Genomic DNA, 11,997 nt, shown 5'->3' on the forward strand with positions numbered 1-11,997 from the left:
CAAAGAAGAGCAGCTGTTATGTAGAAGGGGCATATAAACAAGAAACTCTCCTGAAGTTTTTTCTTTTTTTTTTTGTAACAGGCAGGAAAGAGAAATACAAGTCTAGTCATGAATACTGTATTATGACAGCTTATTTTATTTTTTGTTGTCTAAAGTTAAGCAAGCAAATAAGACATAGATGGTAAAAAGAAATCCACCAACAACACAAAAGCCAATCAATGAAAGATATGAAGCATGACTGGTTTAATCAGCTTTGCCAATGTGCTCAGACCCTCAGAGAAAACATCCATTAAAATAAAGAATGTCAACGATTGTTATTTCAATACATGGTAAGTGAACAACAGTGATAGATCCAGTACAGATCTATTCAAAGTTCTAATTTTAGTAATGTTATTTTTTTTTACAAATTTATACCTTGGATTAGCAATTAAATTGGTACTACTTGACAAAAATTACAGTATGACCTTTTAGTAGAGCTTCAAAATGCCCCAAATAAGAAAGAAGGGTAATAGTCTGTTAATCAGCCAATTTAATGTTTTAAGGCGATTGCTTTTAGTAGTTCATGTAATTTGTTGGGACCTCTTAATGGCTAAATTATTTCTCTCTTCAAATGTGGCAGGAATGTCAAGTTGAACTAACAAGGTCTTTTTCAACAAGCCACATTGATGAGGTTGTACGTAATAAGGATGTCAGTTTGAATATGCCAAAAAATCCCAAAATTTATGGGTACAAGAAGTGTGGTGAACCCAAAAGTTTTCACCTGCACAAACATGTTATCAGTAAGGACAAATTGGGCCGTTACAGATGCTGAGTGTAGCCCAAAAACCATTAGACCGCATTTGTGAGAGACTACTTTGAAAACCAGAAAAAAGTTTCTCCCAAATCATTTGGACTTTGTAAGGAAGCACAAAATGAGGGACATCGAAAGGTGAGAAGAGGTTTCATTCTTTGATGAGAAATAATTTTACCTTGACAGTACTGTCTTCCATTGTTACAAGCATGACAATGAGATCCCACTTTAAATGTTTTCTGGGGCGACATCTGGCATCTTTTTCTTTCCTTCAATGGAACAGTTGAGCTTCAGAATGCAAGGGCGTCAAACCAAGGCTGGCGATGTTAATGATGTTGCAGCACATAGACTCAGGGCCAGTGTGCCTCAATGCATTTAGTGAACGATTGTTCATGAACTTTTTCATATTTTGGGCAAACGTGAACTGATCGTATGGTATTTCTGACTGACTAACGTTATTGTGAGCGCTTTCATTCTGACGTTTGTGAACGGCACTCTTACCTGCATTCATTCAGGAGAATGCCAGATTTCTATAGAGCCTTCTAGGCAAAAACCCTGCTAAAACATGCCATAAACAGGCCTTAATTATGTTGGGGAAAAACACCAAATCTGGCCACCCCAGTCACCACAGATTTGCATTGCTGGAGGCAGCACCAGCTTCTCTACCTCAGATTCTATCTCAAGGATTACTATGATGATCACTATGATGGAATCTTGCAGCAGGGCATTGGCAGGGGTGAGTTGGGTCTTCAGCTGCCTGGGCTTGTTTAGGTGTATGTGTGTGTGTGTGTGTGTGTGTGTTTGGTGAATGGGGGTTTTCTTCTCAGCCTGGGGCGTCTGTGGGGCTGCTCGGCACTTGAACCTCCTTGGCTCCCATTGGGTGCTGCCGGTCTAGCTGATTTAGTGGGTCCGGTTCACAATAGCAAGTATTGCACTCACACCCATCGTGGACACACTGGCATGCCTTAAGCTGTGAGATCAGCTTGTATTGGGTCTAACCTGAGAGACGTTGAGCCCAACTATCAGTTCTAGGTGTAAGCACCCACCCTCCCCCTCTGTTCACGGCCACCATCACCCTCTTTAATATCTCCATATTTGACACCGGACTGGTTCAATAGATTACACCCCATAACAGAATATGCACAATTGTAGCATCACATTATACTTTCAGTACAGCCAATATAGCTGACTGTCAATCACATCTTCTGTTGTCCCACCCTAACTCCCTTTTCCATGTTACTTTCTCCCTCACCAAGGTGTAACACTGCCCTCACTTTTTTTCTTTCTATCTAATTGAGTTTTGCTTTCCCTTCCTTAGGGAGGACTGGTGATGGTCACAGTTAGGAAATCATTAGAAGAAAATCGTTAGAAGAATAAATTATATAAATAAAAAAAGAATATTATTTCATGTTGTATGCAAATTTACTCTGACCTGATATACCGCTGTCAATTTTTAACTCAGAGACACAATTTTAACAACGAAATGTCATCCACTTTATCATCTACAAATCGATGTACTTTGTAGAGGTTGCACTCTGACAAAATGTTAATTTTTGAAGTGGCTCTGTTTGACATGCTGCATGCAAGCCTTAGAGTGTTTGATTAGGTCGGCCAGATTGTGATGGTAGGGTTAGGGTAGCAGCTGATACACTTTGTGGAAATACTGTCTGTAGCTTCAATATTAAAGCTGTAGCAGCAGAGACCTGTAAAACTGACTATGAATGTCAGCAACTTCCTCAGTGTGTGCTCAGTGAATAAAGTTACTGTTCTCTGGCTTCAACTAAGTACTGCCTATGGTGATAACATGTAAGCTAAATGTTTTAAAAGTGTGTACAAACGTGTTCATTGACAATAGACACATACAGCCAAAAGATTAGACTTTTTTTTTTCTTCCGACTTGCATTGTCGTGGCATTGAAAACTATTCTAGTTGATTTTAAAATTTGTGAACTGAACTTTTAACTAGTTAATGTACAAAGTGAGCTTTCCCTGAGGGCCCTCATCTGTGTTGTGTTGATTGAATATTTAAAAGCAACAAATGCTGCAGTTTCCAGTACCTACCTCACTTTTTGTTTTAGCCCATCCTGCATGTTTCCCTGATTCTAATCATTTCTGAGAACCTTTTTGTATGGATAGCAAGAACACCTTTTGAAAAAGTGCATTAGTTTGAGACCTTGGATCCTTTTTGTCTACCTCCAACAAACAAAAAAAACCTGTAGGAGTGATTAAAGTGTTTGTAGCTAGAGGTGACAAGAGTTTAGATTAGAGTGTTTTTCTCAATGAAGTAACATATTTCCCTGCTCAGCTACTGCAGAAACATGGTGTAACAGAACCTGTGATATTTTCTCACATCTTGTTCTAATTTGGCGTAAAGGTAAATCATTAGGCTGGTACAGGTAAAGTTGAAATGAATCAATAAATAGCAGATGTGAATTCAAACAAACATGGAAACATGCTGTGACTCCCGCTGTACTGTGTTCTGCACGAGTAGTCAGACCATGAAACATTTTCTATTTAATTGGAAATGTGTCATTTCTAGTTCCCTAGTATAACGTTAGGTAATATCTAAGGTATAAAGTACTTTTAAGCTGCTAGAAATTATACATTAAAAGTATATTTACCTGAGTCTAATAAGTAGTATATTATCTAATTAGGGACACACACATGCACACAAAGATGACACGACATGAAGGTTGGTTGGCTTTATTTTAGGTTTGTAAGTTAAGATTTCCAGGTTATTTTACTCTAGAGATGTTAAAAAGCAGCACTTTAGTGTTTGGGCAGTGGGTTCAACTTCCACATGTTGTCTATGTTCTGATCTTAGCCCACGACTGTAGTCAGTCACTTTTAGTTGAGGTTGCTAGTGGTAGGGATGTCTGGATATTGCCTAAATCCATTAAAAACCAATGCAAATATGAAGGGGTTAAAATCGATACAGCACATTATGTGCTTTGATACTCTGCTTAAACAAAACAAATCACCTGATTTACTGTTCACTGTCCAAACCTGGCCTGAGTCCTTGGTATAACAAAATTAAGCCCAAAAATTAAGCTGGAAGAGCTTGAATTCTATTGGCAAAGAATCCAAACTCTATTAGTTTGAAGTCAGAGCAGGTGTGGCAGCATTTTGGCTTTCTGAAGCCGGAAAATGAATAGGTGGAAAAACAGCTGAGATAGTGCATTTCAAATGCGTGAGAAGATAACAATAAGGACAAAGGCTATATGCAAGTTTTGCAAGAAAATACAGACACACACACACATATATATGGATATAAATTTCGAGCCAGGAACATTAGCTGCGCTTCAAAAAAAAAAAAAAAAGAAACTGTATGCATGATTTGAAAACCTTTTTTTTTTTTTTTTTTTAAATATACATTTTTGTTCAACTTTTTATGGTGATGCAAATGAAGAAATGTGCAGTTTGTTTTAGATTTATGAGTTCAAACAGTCCAAACAGTTTATAAGAAGAAAATATATTAGTTAAAAAAATATTGAGAATTTAAATAAAGTAATCTGTATAATTTACGTGCATTAATTATATCTCAATTTTTAATTCTTCTTCTTCTTTTTATGTATTTGAGATTCAAATCAAATCTGGGATCCAATATCAGGATTTGATTCAAATCGTTGGTTGAGTGTATCACCCCTTACACCCCTAATAGGTGGTATGTTTCATTTATTTAAGCATAGTTAGTTTCAGTTTAGTTAGATTAGTCCTAATTTATGTCTTGGTTCTGGGTTCCTTAGGGATTTTGCTACTCCATGTCTGCCCACACGCATTTATGGATGTTTGTGTAATTAGGTCATCCAGTCTTCTCAACACTGTTTATGGACTGTGTGGTCACTGCATGCTTGTCCATTTCCTACCACGCCTGTGACTTCTTTCATTTGTGTTCATTTTTTTATTTGTTGGTCAGTCTAATGCATGAGTTTAGTTTTTCAGTTGGAGAGCATGAATGCATTTAGGTTCTATGATTCCACTCCCAAACTCCTTAAAATGACAAAGACTGTAGATCAAGTAGATTTGATATAAACTTACATTGACAATACCTGGAGAAAAAACACAACTACAACTATCATGCCTATCTTATCATTATACAGGTTTTTAATTTGTGATCAGAACCCTTCACACACTGACAAGTCTGAGAGCATTTTAAGCGCTCTCGGCCTAATTTCCCTGGAAAATCAGCTTTGTAAACTTGCAATTGAAATCTAGAGCAGATCAGGGTAGCAAAATATACTATGATTGTTTTCCTAGTCTCCTGAACTTTTTCAGTTGAATGCCTACCTCTGATGGAGAGATGACAGACAGCGACACTGCAGCTTATATAAAGTTGGAGGAGAAAAACAAATAATTACAAACGTTGAAGGTACAGTTTGGAAGCAGTAAAAAGGTGCAGATATTTCTTGTTGAAGAAACTCACAGAAATAACCAGGTGTAAGATGTTTAGCAGGCAGACGATGCAGCTCAGTTCTTCCTGAGCTCTACCAGCTGCAGTAATAACGAACACAAGGATCTGTGACATGCTGAGGAAAAGTGGGCAAGGGAGCGCTTTACCTTTACCATGTTTGTCTTTTCACTGTTAAAAGCCATACTGTAGGAATTTAATTCTAGTGCATTAAAAGCAAGCAGCTCTACCAGTTTGAGTAGTTTCAAAAAGAGGCCTGTGATCACAAACCGTGCCTAATGGTAAAATTATCAGCTGTTCTCAGATTCAAGCATGTGCAATGGGAGAGTGCAAACCTATAGGGTAGGGACTCTACTTGCTGAGAGAAAGTGTCTTCCAACTTCATCAATACGGAGCAGCTGCATGCCACCCAATGAATAATAAACTCGTCACTCGTCAAAAATTCTGTTGTTCATCTTCTCACTTTCCGTACAGTGGCAACATAACTTGTGTGCTCATTAAGACCTGAATATACAAATGACATGCTCAGGTCTAGACTATCCCAAAATCTGTCTACATCAGCGTGTCCTAAAGTAAAATTCTGTACTATTGCTCCATACGAAAACAGAAGTTCTATTAAGTTCTCACACGTTGGTAATAAAATAAAAGCTGTAAATCAATAGATTTACTACAGAGCTTGGGTTATAAACTATTTGAAAAGACTTTGGTGTCAGAGGCTTCATATGTACACAAAAGTCACAGGAATGCATTAAAAGGGTCATTATCTGTAAACTTTGGGGTAATTAAGTATTGAAACAGTCCATTTCTAATTTATTCATCCTAGTAATTTGTAATATAATGAACTGTGAATTTCCTTTTCCCTCAGAGGTCACTTTGTCTTCCTGTTTTAGCCTAAAATATAGACAAAGTCGATCGAAAAGGAATAGAAAATATGTCACTGATGGATAAAAGGTCAAGGTACTCTTGAACATTTAATGATCAAGCCATTGCTATTCATTTATATATATATATATATATATATATATATATATAACTGGCATTTTTGCATCATATTTAAGGGAACCTGAGGAGCTTTTGACCTTAAGTGAAAGAATCAGGGCAACCAATTTCCATAAATGTCATGACATTTATTATGTATTCTATAGCTGCAGTGTCCGTTAAATGTGTACACCAAAGTCCAGAAAAAGTTTGGATGGGACATAAATATAAACATGCATTATTTGAAAAAGAAGTAAATAATAATTTTAATCAAGACTTATTTTCTTAGATTATTGGTGATGAATATTTATGCATTTAATGCAATTTTGTTGAAAAAAAACATTAGGATCTCAAGAATATTGTCTCTAAACATCCTAATGAATGCATTTGGAAAGCAATAAAGTCAAATAATGTGTTTATTTTGTGTCATTAGAAATCAGCAGTTTAACATTTTAGAGCTTCATAGTGGAGAGAAGGTTTGATCCATTGCCACACAGCTGGAGTGATAGATTTGTTGTTGGTCAATGCATGTTTAGTTGGTTTGTAAGTTATGTACAGTATTGGCTATGTGTCCTTTACTCATTTTCGTGAGTTCTGCATTGTGTTGTTATTGTCACATTGTTTCAATATTGAGTGTTCGATCTTGGGAGAGGTTTAACACTTTTCTTTGGTGATGGGTTGATATTGTAATAAGCTGTTAGGTCAGATTGTTGTGTGATTCTTGACGCCATTATTGAGCTGGGATTTTGTCAGTCAATGTGTTGTGATTTCCTTTTTTACTGCATTTTGGGCCTGTACTACAAAGCCATATTTCCTCTCCATTGTGCTAACTTTCAGGATTTATTCTGTGTGTCCTGTTATATGACGCTGGTTAACCTCTTACGTGGCTACGCCCCCATGGTACTTAGGATGACTACTAACCTGGACAGGAGTAGGTTTTGTTCTGGCTAGGATTTGAGCAAGTATGAAAGCCCCGCCTTCTGACCAATCAGTTCACTTAGAAAGCGACCTGCCCAAGAAAAGGAAGATTTTTGTGAACACGTCTCTGTGTGGATCTGATGTGACACCTGACAGGAGAGTGAGAATATTCAGGCACTGATGCAATCCTTTCATTTACCCGATGGCATCCTATATGAAAGCTATAGATTTGTAACTGATGGACTAACCTACAATAGTCAGCTGATAAAACCTGCCTGTGTCTGGCACTTTCAGACCGATAAATGAATTATTTGGCTTCACCCAAATTTCCATACAAAAATTTCCACTGCACACAAATAAAAGAAAAACATACAAAATGACAATGAAAATACACAAAAAGGACTCATATACAACATAAAACATGCAACAACAAAAAAGACTAAAGCCTTTGATGATCAAACTTGACTATCTAGAGGAAGTAAAAGTCGTAACAAGATTCCTGTAGGTGAACCTGAGTAAGGATCACCTGTATTGATGCTTAGATCGGTCATCATTCTAACGTCCAACATGCATTTTTATAATGAGGTCCCCGGATCAAACAAACAATTTTTGTTGCTTCCGCTGTACTAAAAGTTGACCCTTTTATGTCATTATTGCTATTTTTGTTGTGGATGGATGATCACACAATGCATAAGTAATCACCACAAAGTGGACTGTACTCAAGCCCATGCTGTAAATTGACAATGCTAGGCTGTGTTAGACTTACTAATTAGACTTGTCTAATTCAAAACAGGGTCATGTTTATTACTACACTATTTATATTATTGATGAAAAATCACAATTAGCTAGGATTATTGTTTAAATGTAGAATTAGAATCCTTTATGTTGATTAATTTTTGAGGCGTTAATAAGGAAGAGCTGATGAAGACTGAGGTGTGTAACAGGATCTTGTGGCAGTGGTTGAGGGGAAGAAGAAGACTGCAGGGTTGATGAGAGGTTTGAACTGAGGGGGAACGAGGGGAGTAATCCACTAAGTGGCTATAATGTAATGACTCAGCCTAGCTTAATGGAGTCCATTTCAGGATCACAGAGGTACAGAACGTTAGCACGATGCTGTTGCACGTATGGAGCTGCAGATGCACAGCTGGTGTTTGGCGACATCAAGGTGTTTCTTGCATATATACATAGCGCTAACAGAATTATCACCACCTCAGACAGCATTTTCTCAGGCGTCTGTGCAACTGCTGTGCTACTAGCTGCTCATATCATTTGAGGATGTTAGGACACAGCTTGAGGCTAGAATTACATTGTTCTTTTTTCCGCTAAACTTGAGCTGGTGAATGTTTTTTCATTGGTGTTAGTTGTTGTGGAAAGCTGTGTTTCCCGCACTGCAAGCAAGCACACATTTTAAAGTAAAATTCAAACAATTGAGCAGCTCGACCACACAAACACACGCTAGCTTCCCTTTATCTTTGGCCTGTAACCTATTTTGAAAGTGAATTCCAGGCTTTTGTTATCTCGAACACATTCTCTTTCTATCAGAATTGCTTTCTTTGATATCATGTGAAAGGTGCTACACGGATGCTGGTGACACTTTTCTTCAAGTTGTGTGTAAAAATGACTTTGAAGTTTAGCCTGATCAATTCTTGCAGCATTTGCATCTGTTGGAAATGTTTTTTTCATCAATGAAAGAGTGCTTTGATGAAAACACTGGGGGGTCCTCTGTGGGTTTTTGCAATGGATTTTTCTTTTGATAGTTTTCATCCAAAATATTATAGGCATATATAAATATTATGCCTGTAAGGAAAGTGACATGAGTCATAGCAGGCAAACTATGGGGATGTGACAGTGTGATTAAATGAACACTACTCTCCACATTTTTGGTACAGTTCCAACATTTTAAAAAAAAACACAAAATTGTTATTTATATAATACAAAAGTTTAAATATTTCTAAGAATTGTCTCTAAACGTTACAAACATATCTAGGACAAGGACAACAAAACCCAAAGGGAGCAGAAGTAAACGAAACTTTACACTTTTACATTTCAAAATCAAAAAACAAATTTAAAGCCAAACATTTAAATATATAATTTCAACAAACAAAATATCAACCTCATATTTGTTAAGTGTACAACATATGTCATTATTTTATATTCATCTGTTTTTTGCCCTTAAGTTAGAGTTAGGGTATTTGAAAAATAATTTTTATAAAAATGTTGAAATACAGTAGTTTGACTGTAAAATAGCATCATCCACGTACCCAGAACCAGGGTCGCCTGATGTTGGATTTCATCCTTTTGAAGCTGATGACACAAGATGAGTACATCATAGACCAGACACTTTCCTCCAGGTTCCCACACTAAAACAGAGACGCTGGAAGCCACCAGCAGCAGAACTGGAACTATAATTTCTTTCTTTCAATGCAATCAGTTCTACCCAAGATTTGCAGTAGCAAATAAAACTATTTGCGAAAACGAATATTTGCTAAATTGCTATAAGGGTAGACTAGGACAAAAAAAATGTCCCAAAGATGTAACATTTAAATCAAAATAAGGCATATGTTAAGCGCTTGTAAAAAGCATGTTCTTAACTGGTTCCAAGTGGTGGATTAAGTTAAAAATAAAACATAAAAAATTTACAAGAATAGGAGCAATCGTGACATTTGCTTTGCTTCCAACACCTCCTCTCATGTCGGAGGTTATTCATGTTTCCTGCGTCAGTGCCATAGCTGTCACTCCTTCACTTGTTCTGTGTTCCGTGTCGCCTGTGTTTGTGTGTGAAGATTTAAGCGTCTATCTGGCAGGCTCTGACATTTAATCCAGGTCAGCTGCCATCGTTCCCCTCTGCTTTCACGGCCTGTTAGAAATTTCTTAATTGGCAAATAAGCGTGATTTAAAGATAGAAAGACAGTGTCACTTGAGTCTCATCTGCTCGCTTGACACAATGTTCAACTAGGTTTGTTGAGGGAACAACAAGTTTAGGCAACATAGCCAGATGTGACATGTTCCCCTGGCTGTGACACAAGTGACATGGCACCGGCGAGAGCACAGGCTTATGTGCTCCGGCTCTTCTACCAAAAGCATCTGCGGTTCTGTCATCAGATTCATGGTTTTAGTGTCATCATGCTTACACAAGCCTATCTAGGTGCCTAAATGCAAATGCACAGTTTTTTGTGGTTTTGAAAAATATCAATGAAATGCATCTACAATCTAGAGAGTTTCACATCTGTACAAATCTATTCTAACATGTGGTTTGGAGGACAGTTTATCATAATGTTGTCAGAGGAGTTTTTAGATTAGTAGAGGCTCAGGTGGACACATTTGTAGAGGCAGCAGTGAGCTGCCAAACTAACTGAACTGTGGATGTGAAGTCACAAAATGGCAACCATGCATGGAATAAAAGGGAGAAGCATTCGAAACGTGGTAGAATTAAAAAAGATTTCTTGTTTTTTTAACAAAATACATGTTTTTTACAGATTCCAGCAAACCGCTTTTAAATCACTTAGACCGAAATGTAATTTCCCCCACAAAAATGAAGGGGAAAACATTCCACAAGACTGAAGTATGCTACAAGTAGAATACTCTACAATTTTGGACATTTACTTTCCATTATTGATTTTTTTTTTTTTTTTTTTTTTACCTACATATGGATATGCTGACTACTCTAAAGAAGGTATATGTACATTTGCTTAAATCAAGAAAAAAACAAGCTGGAAGCTGCCATTAACTATAGCATGGTTTTTTTTCTTCACTTGTTTCTTCAACACTTAGGATAAAATTGTTTGTATAGGTTTTTTAGTGATCTTCTCATCTAGACAACTTGATCATTTTTGTAATGTTTTTTTTTTTTTTTTTTTTTTGCTGTAATGATCAGAATCTAAATATTTATATTTGTCTTTTCTCTCTTTCTTCACACTTTCCCTTTCTTTCCATTTCATCTCCAATCCCATCCATCTGCCTGTCTCTGCTCTGAATCCATCTAAACAGGTTCCCCACCAGATGGGTGCTCTGACCTTCTACCGCTATGAACAGCCTATTGTAGATTACTGCCAAGCTCATCAACCCCTGCGGCTTAACATGGGCTATGAGGGACCCCCACAGGGCCTGGAAGGCCTGGAGGAGCTGGGACCGTGTAATCGGGGTACCATACAAACAGTGGCACTGCCTGCTGTGACCCCAAGTGCCAGCATAAGTGCCCCTGTGCAAGGGCATCTGTCTCCTGCATCCTCAACCCTGAGACGAACGACTGAAGGTCCCAGCATCAGTCCCTTCCCCCCCACCGAGCGCACAGGCACGCTTAAATTTGGACGCTAGCAGGCTTTGTGTTTATAAATGAGGTGAGGGCCACTCGATCACCTGGACTTTGAAATAAGAGAAACAGGTGAGCTGCTTGTTGAAAGGAGCATTGTTTTTAGAACTTCACAACAACAAGATAAGATAACTTTCATAAAGCAAATTTAAAATCAGTCCCACTGATATACCGAAGTGTGACTCTTTTTGTTTTGGTCATCAATTCAAAGGCAAAATCTCTTGTGTGTTTTTTTTTTTTTTTACATGGGAGGTGATCCATTTGATGAAAAACATATTGTCTTTTGATTCAATCCCTGGCGTTCATCCCTTGTTGGCCCTCAGTTCACAACAACAGCAGGGAATAAAAGTCAGGAGTAAAAGAGAAAGTGCAATAAACACAAGTTCACGATCTCAGAGATGGAGCTGTAAGAAAAAGAAATCAAAGGGATGAAGTCTCACCTTACATGAAAAACATTGGCAATTCTAATCTCCAGACATCTGCTAATAATAACATATAATATAATTTCATAAAGACAGTTCTTTCACATTCTGTTGATGTTCCAGATGTATTGAATTCCATTTTTCTGCATGTTAAGCCAAAGAGTTTATGGTTT

At 37.4% G+C, this 11,997-nt stretch overlaps 1 protein-coding gene across 2 annotated transcripts in view; it reads left to right on the top strand.

Moving 5' to 3' along the window:
• Positions 1 to 11,540, top strand: part of LOC114473829 (leucine-rich repeat transmembrane neuronal protein 4) — a 170,998-nt gene extending 159,458 nt beyond the window's left edge. Inside the window, exon 3 of one of the 2 annotated variants that reach the window (XM_028463651.1) lies at positions 11,081 to 11,540. In XM_028463651.1, the coding sequence (XP_028319452.1) occupies positions 11,081 to 11,407 (327 nt within the window). In that variant the 3' untranslated portion in view covers positions 11,408 to 11,540. The remainder of the gene's footprint in view (positions 1 to 11,080) is intronic. The other variant, XM_028463653.1, reaches the window with a different exon arrangement.
• Positions 11,541 to 11,997: the final 457 nt, after the last annotated feature.

This window comes from Gouania willdenowi, chromosome 12 (assembly GCF_900634775.1).
Source record: "Gouania willdenowi chromosome 12, fGouWil2.1, whole genome shotgun sequence".
NCBI classification, from domain to species: Eukaryota; Metazoa; Chordata; class Actinopteri; order Blenniiformes; family Gobiesocidae; genus Gouania; species Gouania willdenowi.